Here is a 16,241-nt window from a genome sequence, read left to right on the forward strand (position 1 = left end):
GGTCTGTTATGTACATAAAAATCAATGTATTGTACTTGTAAGAAAATGTTAAAGAGGGCCTATTAGGCATTTCTTTATTTTCTGTCATACTATGTATAATGTTCCAGTGTCAGATCTTCCTATAAAATGTGACTAGAGTTTCAAATAATGAGGTAAACATATGTAAAAGTAATCACTGTGACCAAAAATCTTAAGCTTCAGACTGTCTGAATACTCTGTTTCCAAAGGTTTTTTTTTTTCTACTTTTCTACTGTGTAAAAAATACAGTTTCACCAATCACACCTCAAAATAATGTCATTTGACGCCTTTTAAAACAAACCAGCCACCTGCGTACGTGGTAAACAAGGTCAGCTCTATAAACTAATATCCGGGTCATCATTTTTTCTGCATCAGAAAACAACCCAATAGATAGTCAAACTACCCTGACATTGGGTAAGTGACTTGATCCAGTATTTTTTAGGCTGTACAAATTCAGGGAAACATGTAATCCTGGGTGTGAATGTTTTGAATTTCTCACCAATTTCAAATGATATTCCTGCTGGAACATGTCCGGTTGTGAAGATCTTTGTTTTTATAAGCTTTTGTTGGTGATTTTTCACAGTAGAAAGTGCTGTTACAGTCCATCACAATCATTCCCTGGCTGCAATAATGCCACAGAGATGTTGTTGTTTTCAAGGGTTAGTACTAGCCAATAACACCACAGTAGCACAGGACTAGGCGAAACATGCTTTAGAAAAATTTGTGTGCGATGCCAAGTTGTAGAAGACCCAGCAACACTGACCAATCAGAGCAGCGTTTTCATGAGGAGGGCTTAAAGAGACAGGAGCTAAAACAGACCATTTCAGACAGAGAGTGAATACAGGCGTTCAAGCACACACGGTGTGAGAAGAATGAAGTGTTTTTTGAACATTAAAGCATGTAAACATGTCCTAGTGGAAAACCAAAATTCAAGTATGAAAATTAGCACAATGGGTCCCCTTTAATTCTTCGTCTACAGGCCACATTCTGGAGAGAGTTTACTGTATACAGCACTTTCTGTAAAAGGTCACAAAAGAAAGCAAATAATAGTTAAACACGGCTTTAGTCAGATTTTTGTATTTTAATCAACTGCTATTTGGCGCCAGATTTTGCAGCCAAAATATCACATTTGATATGTTTCACTTTTATCCAGCCTTTTTATTCAACTGATAGTGAAGTCTTCGGTACTTAATCTTTGTTTAAATTGCCAAAATGTGTCCTGTGTAGAATGAACAGCACAGAGTATACTACTAATCTGTCTTTCTCTTTTGAAAATTACTTTGGCTTCAGTGAATGACATTAGACTGGTCTAACTTTTAATTAACTGTCACTGTGGCCAGTTGATGAAAGTGTCTGGCTATGTACAACATTTTAACTCTCAGTTACCTCTCTCTGATCCAGGAGTTAAAGGATAACTGTGGTATTTTGTAACCTGGACCACATTTCCCCATGTTTTTGTATCTAAATGACTAATGGGAGCAACATTTTTAAAAATTGGTCCAGTATTAAGCAAGAGCACCACTGTAGGAAACCTCTTATAACATTGTCAGACATTTAGAATAATAATTTGAACATGTCAGTTACAAAAAAAGTCACGACACACTGGGCCGTTTTCAAAAATTGCCGTTCCCGTAAGTCACATAGACGCAAAATGAAAATAATACCAATACTAATACAAGTTACCCTTTAAGTAATGTTCCTCTAAACCTAACTGATTGGAGCCTAACCTGTGTGTTGCCATGGCAACAAATCTGTCTGTCTCGCAGATGAAAAGGCAGTGAGTCAGCTGCGAGAACTGCAGGTGAGGCCTGAGGACTTTGAGAAAGTGAAGTTGATCGGGAGAGGAGCCTACGGAGAAGTGCAGCTGGTGAGATGTTTTTGTCTGTAAAGAGTTAATAAATAAAGTTATTCGTTATGAAGTGAGGTGGAGCAGGAGAGTTACTCCAGATGTTCCTGAATGCAACAACTGCAGCATCAAAATACTGACAACATGAACCACTAGAGGGAGCAACAACCTTTGAATCTACCAAATTATAAAATATGTAACATCTGCAACTTGTTTTCAGAATTTCCGCTATGATTTGCATCTTTTTCCTCATCGTGGCCAACTTTAGGTTAAAAAAGTAATTAGGATTCAGCAGTAATTCCCTCCAAGCTCCCGGTTTCTCCAGATGTCTGTCTTTCGTGCTGGTGGAAGCTTGAATCTGGTCTCTGCTGAGCGCCTTGTGGTAGAGACGAGTCTGGACAGGCTCAGCGTGTGGGAGGGGAGTGAGAAGTCTGGTGTGGGGGTGTGGAGGGGATGCTTAGTGTGTTTGTGCTTCAAATCTTGTGTAAGCATGTCTTTGCATGGGTGTGTGCCGACAATTATAGGTTCCCCTCTCTGTCTCTCTCTCTCTCTGTGTGTTTCTCGTGTTATCTCGGTCATTGTGACATTCTAACTATCTTGTTCTTATTGTCTTTGTGCAGTTATCATTGTTTACACGCCTGCGTTTCCTCTCTTGCCTTGCCCTCCTCTGCTGCAGGTCCGTCACAAGGCCTCCCGGAAGGTCTACGCCATGAAGCAGCTCAGCAAGTTTGAGATGATCAAGCGGTCGGACTCGGCCTTCTTCTGGGAGGAGAGGCACATCATGGCCTTTTCCAACAGTCCCTGGGTCGTCCAGGTGTGCAAATACACAGGTTTTATCCTATTAAAAACACACAGTATGTAACATAGTGCCCTGATTAAGCATTTAAACGTGAGAGAAAGAAGCATATTCTCTGTAAGACCAGAGACTCAATAGTTGCGAGATGTCTGACCCCTTTAATACACACATCATACAGTTTTTATCATTTCACCAAATATTATTCAAATCTGAAGTCTGATCTCCCTGTCTGCTATCTCCTGTCCTCCTGGCTTACAAAAAAGAAAATAGGAAAAAGAAAATATTACAAATACACTAAAAGGTTAGGGATGGACTATATGTATTCAACCATCTATCCTGTTAATTGTGATTTTAGAGTTAAAATTGTATTGATAGAATAACTATATAGGTATTAGAAAAACTCAAACATTCTGATATTTTCAAACAAGTGACTCGATATCAAAGCCAAACAATATAATATGGGGATCACTATTGATGCTCTACACTAAAGTAGTATTTAGTATCAAGTCAATCACAAAGTGCATTAAGATTTCTGTAACTATAAAGTAATGTACAGAGTGAACTTTAAAGGGGCTGTATGCCGCATTCAGAGCATTAATATAGCAACAGACACAATTTACTGTGTAAAGATAAAGTGGAGTCATTGTGTCCTGAGCAGAGAATGAAGTCACACTTTCTTTGTGTGCGTTGTAATTTTAGTTTTTCAGCCACCTCCATGTTGAGAGCGACGTGCAGACAATCCCGGCTCGGACTTTGAATCATAAGGCGTTTTCAAGGGCTTTTATTTTTTTTTTCTTGTCTCATTTGCACCGCCAATAGGAACGCTTGTGGTTTTGCCTGGACTTTACTGTCGGCCCATTTGTCCGTAATAGCTTTATGTTTTTAGGTTGCAAGCTGTTGTTTGTGTTTTGTGTTGTCTTTTGTTTACATAGCTAACAGGTCAAAAATGGCGTCTGCCGATGCTGCGTTGGCTCTTGAGTTCAACCAGTCGAGGTTAATCTGTCCAATCATTCTCGCTGTAGTTCTTGCAGTGTGTTTCACAACAAAAAGGAGGGTTCTTAGCGCTTTGTTTGTAAAATTATGACAATTCCTTCTGGTCCAAAAATGCACCAACTTGTACTCTAGATGTTGAATACAGCTGCTTTAAATTAAAAGTGTAGTGACAGTAACAACGGAGGTAACTGATATTCACAAGATTAACATAAACCAGTATACAAAATGCACAGTACAAAGTGGTGCAGCTCTGATTTGTAACCATTGTAACTATGGTCATGTCCAGCATAAACAGCAAGCAGATATGTGATAATTCAAAGTAAAGTTTGATCTAGTAATTTAGGAAAAAAAAACACATTCAGCATAATAGTAATGTAAGAATGATGGCCAAAGGAAGGCTCGAATGAACTCATTTACATTATTTAACTTTAATGCTTCCTTAAAAAGCTAGAAAGAAAACATTCAACATCTGTTATGAAGCATATATAGTAACCAGCTCTACTTAGTGTACATTGGAGATAAAATAACTTGGTGTCATGATGTTGGCATCAGGGCAAGATAATAATCCATGGCTTCCTGTTTTTTTCTGTGACACAGATCATCCGAAGATAAAATACACTCACACCATGAAGTCACATCTGTAACAAAGTAACGGCTCGACATCCTGTGTTGTGCTTCCAGTGACATTACGTGACCTAGTTTGTTGTCTCCTAGCTGTGCTGTGCTTTCCAAGATGACCGCCATCTCTACATGGTGATGGAGTTCATGCCCGGGGGCGACCTGGTCACGCTCACCATGAACTACGACATACCTGAGAAGTGGGCTCGCTTCTACACGGCTGAAGTGGTGCTGGCGCTGAACGCCATCCACACCATGGGCTTCATCCATCGAGACGTCAAACCTGACAACATGCTGCTGGACCAACACGGACACCTCAAACTGGCAGATTTTGGCACATGCATGAAGATGGACTCGGTAGGTCAATTTTATAGTCATGTTGTTTTCAAATGTGTTGGAACTGGGTAGGGGATCAAGTTATGGACCAAGAAATCTTTAACTTTAGATGATTTTTAGTTCTTTAATGATAAATAAAGGAGTCAGCTGGATGGAGAATGAATTGACTTTCCTTTCTGAAGGCGAGTGGTCTTTTTTTTCTGTCTTTTTTTTCTGTGCCCTAGTGCACCGCCAAGTGTTCAGACTGCAAACTGAAGCTCAATGCAGCACTCTTGCATCAGGTTGTTTTTTTAAAAAAAAAAGAAAAGGCCCCAGACTTTATTGTGCTAAACAACCAATCTAGAGTAGAGCAGAGGTCCCGCCTCTGGAACGACTCAGGAAGTTTTTTTTTCACCTTTTTGTTTTTACCACAGCAATTTCTAAATAGCTGGTTCAACAAGTGGCTCCACACATTTGAGCTCTCCGAGTGTCTAAAAGTGCACAGAAAGTGTCATAAACATAGTAAACAAAATGTAGCAGAGATTTTCTTCCAGTAGTTTCAGAATATCTGGTATATTGTTAAAGTTTAGAGGTATTTATACAAGAAAAGTTTCATGGGGTCATGAAAAATAAAAAATTTATAAGGCTGACCTCAATGCTTTGAAGCTTCAATTGTTGCAAGCGTCATCAACGTCCAAATCCATATTCAAATGATTTGTTTTCTTTTTGTTTTGTTTATTTCACCTGTTAACTGGTGAAGAAAATTGAAAAAAGGTGGCAAGTGATAGACGCGGATGAGGCCGATGCCCTTAGCGCAGTTACTGATGCTCGCTTCACGTAATTAAATTGGCAGAAGAATAAAAAGGAAGTTGAAAAAGGACAGGAGAGACAAAATGTAGACCATTATCCACTGCGAGAAAGTGTTTGCTTTACATCTAGAAATCTGGCCAAACCTGTAGCATTTGAGTTATTGATAAGTTAACCCTTTTAAACTGATTTCTTTCGAAAACATGGGAAGAAGGCAATTAGGAGCATAACAAGAAATGACCCAAAGAGTCCCAATTTTTTAAAAATAATTTTCTAATAATTTTCTCTCTCTTATTAAAAGTCATTTTCTTTTTTTTTCAGGGTATTTCATGCTAAATTGCTCGTTTCCTTTGTTCCTGTGTTTTCAAATAAATCAATGTGCAAGGTGTTAGAGGTTTAAATGCTTGAGAAAGGCATCTCAATGCACTACAGCAAGACTGATGTTGATCCTGGTCTCAAAGAGTTAAAGAAACATTGTGTGCAATAGTTTACCTTCCGACTTGTCTTTCCTCTTTCTATCACTCTGTCACACACGTGCAGCTGCACTGAGTCCTACTAAAGTCTGGTCAGGTTCCCTGTGTTCTTGTAGCATCCTGTTGAAGCTTCGAATATTTTAAGTGGTTATTACAGAAGCTTCAGAGCCCTGAAAATGGTTTTCCGGACAGCTCTAGAAACCTACATTGCAGTCATGGTCCCTGCATTATATATTTGTGTGGAAATATGTTTTATTTATTGTGCTTTCTCCTCTTGCTCTACTATCCTTTTACTCTCACTGTTGTTCTCTCTACAGTGAATCTTGTGTGTTATTCTCTTTGCAGACGGGCATGGTGCACTGTGACACAGCTGTAGGCACACCAGACTACATCTCCCCCGAGGTGCTTCAGTCTCAGGGCGGTGACGGTTACTACGGCCGGGAGTGCGACTGGTGGTCTGTAGGAGTCTTTATCTATGAGCTGCTGGTCGGTAAGTGACCAATCCGTTCATTTTTGCACTGTCACAGTGCCTAACATTTCCATCTAAAAACTCAAAAGTTACACAAAACGACTTGATTTTTACAGGTGAAACTCCGTTCTATGCTGAATCCCTGGTTGGAACTTATGGGAAGATCATGAACCACAAGAACTCACTCGTCTTCCCGGATGATATAGAGATGTCTCAGAATGCCAAAGACCTCATCTGTGCCTTTCTTACTGACAGGTTTGCAAATAGCACTCTAAATCATGTAAACTAACACTTGCTTCAAAAGGAATTCAGAGCATTTCAGGCTTCCTATGTACATACACACTTCAATTTTCCTTCTCTACTCTACTACTTATGTGACTGATTGTTGGACTATGGGGCAATAAAGGGACATTGTTTGTATCACAGAACAAAACAGAAAGCGCCCACACCATAACTCATTTTTGAACTTCCTGACAAAACTCTAAAAAAAAATGGTTATAAAGATAGAAAACCTTGTATCCTGTGATTAAACATGACACTGAACATCTGTAACCTAACTCTGAATTCACACCATATAGTTTCCCGTTTGAGAGGAGCAACAGTTTAAAGAATGACAATTGTGTCAAAAATCAACTTGATTAAAACATGTCGCAAAACCCTTCTACAGTGCACCATGCTTTATTCGCCAAAGAATTTGTAATTCTGTTTCTCAGTACTTTAAAAGTTCCCCAGCTCATCTGCTGCTCTCTCCTCCAATCTTATTGGACCTTGAACAGGTCACAAAGCTAGTTGCTTTGTGACCTGAGTTGCTTCTTTATAAAATCAAAATAGAAATCCTTTAATAGCTGGGCACTGTAGTTTTTAGCTTTTTTTTCAAACTGGGGCAAAAAAGCTTTTTTCAGCTGCAGATTAATACACATTTGATGTGCCAGTGAGTATTTAAAGTATGTGGAATCGACTCCAACTAAACTACTGTGCCAAGCAATCATTGTAATAAAGAAGCTATCAGTCAGTGCAACGATGTGGCCCACAGATGTGTATTTAATATATATATATTTAATATTTATTTACTTAATGGATATTGAATGCATTTTTGGACAACTATAGAGTTCAGTGGCATAGACTATAACTTAAATCAGGCTTTGGCTCACTCATCACAAATTTAACCCTTTACTGAAACAAATGCAGTTGTGCTTAGTGCTAGTGGCTCCACTTCCTAGATGCGCCCTGGATTAGACGAGCAGCATGCTAAGTAAAAAAAGGGAGGACAAGGCAGAAAAGCCAGTGGGCCCAAAGCAAGACATCAAAAAACATTTTGACCTTTGAGTCATGTCAGGGCTTAGAAAGATGAAGGCAAAGCTTTGCCAGCAGCAGCGGCAGTGATGAGTGTAGCAGGAATCAGTGAGTAGGAAGTCATATTTAGATGCCTTGTTGTGAGAACGGGCTGTGATTGGTGTGTGACTGATTAGAAACGATGATTCAATCAGCGGGCTGTCAGCTGATTACAGCTGGGGTGTTTGACTTCTGTGTCCTGCATAAACTAACGTGCTGCTTCAATTGATGGTGGGATCAAATCATTTTTGGTTTTAGTCTATTAATGAGAATGGTTGACAAAGGGAAAATAGAATATCACCAGCTTTCTTTTTTTATTTTTATTTTTGATAGGAAAGCTTAAGTGTTTTTGATGAAATTGTCTTGAATTAGTTTGCTAAAAAACAACCTCAGTGACTCTAATCATGAGGATACAGCAGAGCTGTACGCAGCTGTCATCGAAATACAAACACTGCCATTTTTATTATAATAACACATTAAGGCTGGGTTACACCAACAAGGATTCATCTAAGATTTGCTCTGATCATAGTCATGTGTGTGATATGGCTCCTGTGTACCATTACATGTGTTTCTTCATTTTCCTGCTGCGCTCCGTTTGACTGAAATCATGTTTGAATGGAGTTTGAATCTGATATTTCGAAAAAAACGCCAGGAAACGTGGGGCAAGAAAAAGAAATCGGGGATTCTTGAAAAGTCATGGAAAAGTTTTGAAATGTTATCGATGAAAATGTGTGGGAACCCTGTAAAGAGAGGTTTAAATTGAATCTTTCTTAATGTTATGCCAGTTTTAAAGTTCGGTACAACTGGATTTAATCAGGTTTAAAAGTCAGTCCTTGTTGGTGAAATCAAGCCTAATAGTATTAAAGTTAAAAAAAAAAATTGTGTAGGTGTGGGTCATGTACTCGGTCAGTGGCCCATCCCCCTGGAAGAAACCACTTCCTGTTTACATTAGTAACTCCGCCCCCCCCGAGGGCTCAAACACAGGCCCTTTCTGCTTCAATACAGAGTGGCCTTTCATTTTGTCCTCACTGCGTTTATTTACCTTCTCACTCACTATTCTCTCACCACAGACAGAATCTCACATGTGCACGGCTGCCCAGCCACACACCCACACACACACACAAATCATGAACACTGAGCGATACATTCGTTCACCACTTAACCCACATGCTCCGTCACTGTCGCCCCGTGTTGCTGAATCATTCCTGTACCACAGTGTACCTCTCCTGTTTCTCTTCTTTCTCATGTGTTTTTCATCACTCCCCATTTTGTAATTTCTACCTTTTCTTTGTGCCACTTTCCATTTCTCCATCCTTTTTCTGGCGGAACTTTCTCCTCTGCACTCCTGCAGTTTTCTGGGCATTGAGACATGGCTTGTTGTAAGTCTGGCTTGGTTGCATGTCAGGTTTTTTCTTTTTCTTTTTTTTTTTTTTTTTGCGGGGGTTTATAAACTCTCTCTTTCTTGCTCCCCGCCCCTGCCCTCTCTTCCTCTTGGCTGGGTCTGGAATGTCCCACACGTGGCAAGCCCAAACTGCCGCACCCCTCCAGCCCTGTACCCAGCAGTGGAGGAGGGAGGAAAGGGGGACAAGAAAAAGTGTGTGGAGAGAGAGATAGAGAGAAAGACAGAGTGAGAGAGAAGGAGGGAAGGCAGCGGCAGCTCTAGCAGTCCTCTTGGAGTTGTTGATGTTGGCTCCTGCACTCTGATCCCTCTGTCCTCACTCCCTTTCTCCTCCTGGATCTTTATTATCTCGGGTTTAGAGGAGGTTCCAGTGTCCACCAGTGGTCATGCGGCTCTCCATGCTGGTCAATGTGGTCAGTGTCTGGCGGTCACTCTACTGGGCTGTGTGTTTGGGGTGACATGTTGATGGTGATGGTGGGAGGAGGGGACGAGCGGGTGTGTGTTTTGTGTTCAGGCTCTGCTCACAGTCTCGGTCCTGTTGCTGTGTGCAGGAAGGTTCGTCTGGGCCGCAACGGAGTGGATGAGATCAAATGCCACCCTTTCTTCAAGAACGACCAGTGGACCTTTGACAGCATCCGAGAGAGTAAGTTTGTGCATCTTTCTAAATATCATGAAATTCTGAAGTCCTCACAATGCAGGTGCAGACTTTTCCATCTCTGGTCATGTCCTTCTTTTTCTGCTTCTCATGGCCATATCACTTCTTTTTCTTTTGCTTATACTTCTTATCATCTCGAGCCCATTCCACCGCAGATCTGCTTCTCTTCAGCCTGAGTTCATAGTTTATTTCCATCGCTGAGCCATTGAGCCTTCATATATGGTACACATGCTCTCCATATGCTCATATCTTGCATTATATCACTGGATGCTGTGCAGAGCAGCACAGCTCAGGATGCACGAAACCTGCAGGATAACCAGCTGCATATGGAGGCCACTCCAAAAGATGAGATATGAGAGAATTGAGACAACATCAAACACTGCAGATTTTATAGGAGATGGCAACTGAGCTAATAATACACACACTGATAAAAATGAAAGGCTTTTTTAATTAAAGTCTCCACCAATAGGAGCGTGTAAACTGACTTAATGATATCAAATTTCCATTCAGCTGAGTCCTAGATGCGATCATAACAGCTGCAATGTATTTAGATTATTACATATTATTATTATTTTAATTGTTAAATGCGTAACTTGGAGAGTAATTACTTAGGAAGCAACCAAAATGTTACTGCTCCTATGAAATAATCATTTTTATTTAGTGCACAAAGTCAATATTTTTACATTCTGCAAGACCAAAAACAGATTATTTTTTTTATTATTTTTATTTATTTATTTTATTTTTATTTTATTTATTTATTTTTACTTTTTTTACCTTGACTTTTTACTAATTTAAATCATGAATGCAAAAAGCAATCACCATATATAGCCAAATTTTAAAATATTGGGTTAAAAAAAGTGTTTATATAAAGTGTACCTCTTTTGAATTTATTTCTTATAAATGTATTTAAAAAAAAAAAAAAAAAGAAGGAGAAAAGGAGAAAAAACAGTACTGGTGGGAATCACCAGAGGCCCCATGATATGATATTATTGTGATACTTAAGTCCCAGTACAATATTATGCTCAGTATTGCAATAACATATAATGCGAGTTCTAACCTTTTTATCAACCCCAAGTAATGTCCTCAAAGGAAGACTTTGTCAACATTATTTTATCCAACAAAGTTTTCAGTCTGTTTATCTAATTTTTGTTGTAGCAAAATGTATCTAGTGGACTGAAAAAGCATTTGATTTTAATATTTAATAGGCTACGAAAAGGTTAATTTGTATTTGCAATATTAATATTTTATATAATAACCAACAATCCTGATACTCAGCTTCCATGCATCTAAATATTATTACCAGGCAAAATATTGCAATACTATTCTGTATTGATCCCCCCCCCCCCCACCCCAAAAACAGACATTAAGTGATCTGGGTCAAATAAAATCAAAAACAAATAATCATTCTAAGCTTTCTATGTATCACTGCAACTGTTATGATATCTATCAGTGACATATTGAGCTCAAACTGACTGTATTCTTTTAAATGTAGCAGCCGATCGCAGCACATGGAGCACCTGTAAAGCGTCACTCTTTAATCTCCCTTTACGCAGTTGTATCAGATTAAGCATTGCCTAGGAAGGAAGGAAATAAGGAAAGGGATATATTAGGGAATGTGAACAGGACCTCTGTGTCTGTATGTAATCACATGCAGGCTCTTGCTCCCTGCCGCTCCGTCTCTCTGCTTCACCTGGCTCTGATTAAGACAACAGACAAAACTTCTGACCCAACTTCAGACTGCCTGGCAGACTGGAACACAAAACCACTACTGTGCCACTGCTGAGCTGCTCAGATCTCTTCATGTTTGCATGTCCACTCACACACTCACACACACAGACACATACAGACACACACTCACACTCACACACTCAAAACATGACCCTGCTCCTACTCAGAGCTGCATGTCGCAGCTCTCTGCGTCTGTTTAAGGTCGACTTCCTGCTGAGTGTGGCCATGACTCAGGAGCGTTTTTTTTCCATTTATGGGCTCCATTGAAGATTCTCCCTGTTGTCTTAATGTTTTTCATGTGTATTAAGCATTGAGATGGTTGAGGGACAAGCAGCCAGCACCGTGGACGGACGGATGAATGGGACGGGAGGCAGCGCCCCCCGTAGCGGCGGGCGGGGCAGGCTGTGCGGCCTGTGTGGACTGCTCTAATGAGAGGGGCGCCCCAGTTTGGAGGGCTGCTCCCGCTCTCTCACTCTCACTGTGGCCGCGGCTGCCTGTCATTAGCCACCCGCTATCAGAGAGCATTCTGGGAAGTCGTGCCACAAGGGCCTCCATGGAGTGGCCCTGTGTCTCTTTCTGTCTCACCACATTCTGGCTTTTTTTTTTCTTTTACTGCCTCTTCTTTTTTATTTCCCCTCATTTGTTTCATTCCTGTGCTTGATCTCTGCCTGCATTTTCTTCATCATCTTTGAGTCACATTTGTCACGCTGAGGGTTGCGACTTGACCTAACGGTAATGAGCTCTTTGCACAGAGCCAGGACTGCACTGGTCTGAGCAGCTCAATCCATAATGGCTGCTTTTTCTCTCAATTAGGAGCTATTTATAGGTGAAAGGACTAGCTTAGTTTTATCTGATTGGCCCTTTGACACATTCTTGTCTGCCTGTTGTGTTGTGCAGACTTTTAAAGCACGCCTGCTCTCTTCTCACAGGAGCAGGCGTTAAGGCTGAGTTTGTGAAAGGAGCCGTGTGTGGGGCACAAAGCAAGCACTGTGCGGGAAAAGGAGTGGTGTCCGCCTCACGCCAACCTGCAGAGAGCTTACTACTACAGGCAGTGCCAGAGTTGTCATACAGTTTACTCGGAAACACAAGTGTAAAAAAAGAGCTTGCTGTAGATAAAAACTTTAAATTTAAACGTGTCACCAGAATTTAATCTGTAATGGTGTCAGAGCTTGTGGTATGACATAGGTTCAATTATCTTTGCAGTTTATTACGGTTTCTGTATAATCTGGATAGTGTATAGTCGTGGACTATGCTAGGGTTATGTTATAGTTACTTTATGGCAAAAAACAGGTAAGTTATTTATGTCAGGTACAGTGCTTTAAGGCCATCAACTGCACATGACAAAAGTAGACTGGTGCAGTGTGGTTCTTGAAAAATGAAGTTAAGTCTGTGTAGGTTTCGATTACATTAGTTAGTTACAGTTAAAAGTTACAGTAATCTTCTGTGGATAACCTTCCACTTTACGTAACACAACGGCAAATATATTTTCTGCAGCTGTCGCCATATTGTAGCTCAAACATGTGTTAATGTGTGACATAATGGGTTTTGGGTACCATCATGGATGTTTGAATGTTCTGACATGTTTGAAAAAGCAGGGCAAGAAAATAAAATGGTTTCTTATAAAGTCATGGGAATGTTTTTGAAATGTTGCCCCTGCCACTGGTACTCATGTTAGTGCTTTGGGTCATCACGATTCAAAAGTGGGATACCTTGCAGACGAAGTGGCTGAGGAACTTGGGCACGTAAAAAAGCCCACTATAGATAGTCTCAGTCAGTTTATGTAAAGATCATCATTGTCTTTGCTGCCCCATGACTCTCTCTCTCTCTGTTTCTGTCATCCAGCTGTGGCTCCAGTTGTGCCCGAGCTGAACAGTGACATAGACACCAGTAACTTTGACGACATAGAGGATGATAAAGGAGATGTTGAGACCTTTCCTCCACCCAAAGCCTTTGTGGGCAACCAGCTACCATTTGTGGGCTTTACGTACTTCAAGGAAGACCAGTAAGTGTTTTTTTCTGACATCTACTTTGAGTGTCATACTCCATCTGTGCATAGAAAGGTTGTCTGGATTTGCTGACCCTATATTTATACTTTTGGTGTTGATACGGGGATTGAAACAACATGTAGCTTTTGTGTGTGGGAGTTTTTATAAGAGCCTCTGGAAAACAGGTTAAAGACAGCGCTGTGCCCTAAATGCAAGAGGCACGAAAAGACAGCTTCACACCCGTACCTTTAATACAGCCTTACACCAGTCAGACACTGTATGCCTGTTTGAGCTCCACACTGCAGCCTTGTTCTGACAGCCCCTTTTAAATGCCCTCTTTGCTTATGATGGATTCTAGTTTTTGAAAGCCTGGTTGCGATCGGGTGGGAGACGTAGTAAAAAACATGTTGGATTTATGATCCTATAGTCCTATAGTCAAGGTGTGTGTTTAGTTTTTAGGCTGATATTTATGAAGCTTTACATTAATCTGACAAAACAGTAAAGTGCAAAACAGAGCCATTTAACTCAGTAAATATAAGATAGAAGTGTGTGGGTTTTTTTTAAAAAAGGCAGAAATACAAGGCAAGGCCAATTTATTTATATAGTGCATTTCAGACCCAAAGGCAACCCAAAGTGTCAAAGTTCATTGAAGCCCAATCACAAAGCATGTCCCAAAGGGCTGTACAAATAGAAATTTAATTCAATTACAATTTCAATTTGATCTTTAAAGTGAAATGTCACTAGTCATAATTAGACTCAGAGAGCTTTACAACATTAAACACCCCTTTGTCCTTGGACCCTTGCAGCAGATAAGGAAAAAACTACCCAAAAAACCTCTTTAATGGGAAAAATGGTAGACACCTCAGGAAGACCAACTGACCAACTGTCTTCCAGGATAGTCAGATGTGCAATAGATGTCCTGTGTACATGAATATTAAGAAGGTAATAAAATGGCTTTAGATCACCCTTCCTTGTATTTTAGACATACTACACCTTTAATTGTGCATTTTAAGCTATAACTTTTCTAAAATCATCTTCCATTTTATGCCTCCAAAGATACCCATCCTCAGGAACAAGATATCCAAAGAACGCTTTGAGACAATTTCTTCAATTTTTGCACAAATTTTTCCTCCTCGACTCAATGATAAACTGATTAGAATTTGCTTGTCAAAGGTCAAGGTCACTGTGTCCGTGCGTCCATCTCATTCTTTCGAACGCAATGTCTGAAGAACACCCTGAGGGAATTTCCTCAAATTTGGCACAAACGTCCACTTGGACTCAACAATTAACTGAGTAGAATTTGGTGGTACAAAACATGTTTTTGGCCATAGTTCAAGAATTCATCTGCTAATTGCAACAAAATTTCACACAAATGTCTAATAAGATAAAAGTGATGACATTCTTGATCAAAATGTCAAAGGTCAAGTTCCCTGTGATTTAATAATGTTCTGCATAAACGTCATAACTCAGAGACAGAAGGGTCAGTTGGTGACACTAATCTCAGATGCCAGGTTGAAACTGTGCTGAGTGCTGCCAGGCTGAAGAGTGTGAAGTGTGTAAAGCATCCATGTTTTCACAGACATGAATGTAAACTGTAGCTGTAACTTGCGTGGTTCATGGAGGCACACAACCACAATGCAGTAATCGCATTATGTATGCATGCATGTCCATCTTTAAAAATTATAAACACCATGCAAGAACAGTTTAAGCTAAAGGGCACAAATTGTCTTTAAATGATCGTGAAATTGCTCATTGGTCATTATGCTGCCAAGTGGCAGAGTCATGTAATCATTCCCAGAGATAGTTGCCCACCATTACAAGTCCACCACCATGGTGGCAACAGACAGTGCGGGTTGGAGGCATCCTTTGGGTTTCTCTAAAGGTAAACCCATCCAGATGTAAGAGGAAGCCTGAAAGATCTTCAGACGTTTTGCTTTTTTTCCACAGCGCCACAGTTTTCTGCTCCATGCATGAGGTTATGGGTCTTAAGTGACTTCTGAGTGGTTATAATAATGCAATAAATGTGATGTGTGTGTCGGCAAACATTCAGTTTCCTCTTGACCACCCAGTTGGCATTATGAATCTGGTTTGGATTAAAATTCGTTACTTGGTTGCAGAAATTTGGACGTGTGCATAATGTTGGATGTTGTCGAGGTTGGAAAGTCTCTCCAGGTAAACTCAGTTATGAACATTGACGGCTCTCCTATGTCTCGTCTTTCTCTGTTAGGCTGCTGAAGGGAAGTAACAACTGCTCTGTGGAGGATTCAGAGGATAGTAAGGAAAACTCTGAGGATAAGGAATATTGCTCAGACAGTAAGAAAGAGGTAGGCTGTTTTTTTTTATATACTTTTATTGTTTTATTTTTGTGACAACATAGAGCACGACAGAACTGGGACGTTACAGCACAATCAGTGAAAATACAGAAGAAGAGGAAAAAAAGCCCAGTTCATAATTCCATATAAAGGGTTTAGGAAAGAAAAGGGAAAATTGTTAAAAGTTAGATCCCGGTATTTATCCCCCTTCTCCGTCTAAAGTCGAAGAGTCATTTTCTACATTGAGCGGATAGAGTTGATTACGTTGAAAAGAAGGAGGGGGCTCTTCTGCAGCCAGTATTTTGTGATCTTTTTTCTTTTTTTTTTTTCCCTTGCGGCTTTAATAATCTTCAAAAGGTATGTTCACTTTTACTGAGTCCTTTAGGAATGGATATTTCCAAGGTATAAAAACATAAAAGAAAAATCAATTTCAGGCCCAGAATCTCTGGGACTAAATGACCCACTCTTTTCCAAAAATGCCTCAGAGAAGTAGTT

General features: G+C 40.1%; 1 protein-coding gene across 6 annotated transcripts in view; it reads left to right on the plus strand.

Moving 5' to 3' along the window:
* Positions 1-16,241, plus strand: part of LOC121955159 (rho-associated protein kinase 2-like) — a 45,929-nt gene that overhangs the window by 7,315 nt on the left and 22,373 nt on the right. For all 6 annotated transcript variants that reach the window (XR_006106607.1, XM_042502996.1, XM_042502994.1 and 3 more), the window contains exons 3-10: positions 1,785-1,885; positions 2,541-2,678; positions 4,368-4,628; positions 6,212-6,356; positions 6,452-6,590; positions 9,618-9,709; positions 13,292-13,451; positions 15,662-15,758. Coding sequence is in view for 5 of the 6 variants with exons in the window: in XM_042502996.1 (XP_042358930.1) it covers positions 1,785-1,885; positions 2,541-2,678; positions 4,368-4,628; positions 6,212-6,356; positions 6,452-6,590; positions 9,618-9,709; positions 13,292-13,451; positions 15,662-15,758 (1,133 nt within the window). In the remaining variant the exon portion in view is untranslated. The remainder of the gene's footprint in view (positions 1-1,784; positions 1,886-2,540; positions 2,679-4,367; positions 4,629-6,211; positions 6,357-6,451; positions 6,591-9,617; positions 9,710-13,291; positions 13,452-15,661; positions 15,759-16,241) is intronic.

Source organism: Plectropomus leopardus, chromosome 16 (genome assembly GCF_008729295.1).
Source record: "Plectropomus leopardus isolate mb chromosome 16, YSFRI_Pleo_2.0, whole genome shotgun sequence".
In the NCBI taxonomy this organism is placed as follows: Eukaryota; Metazoa; Chordata; class Actinopteri; order Perciformes; family Serranidae; genus Plectropomus; species Plectropomus leopardus.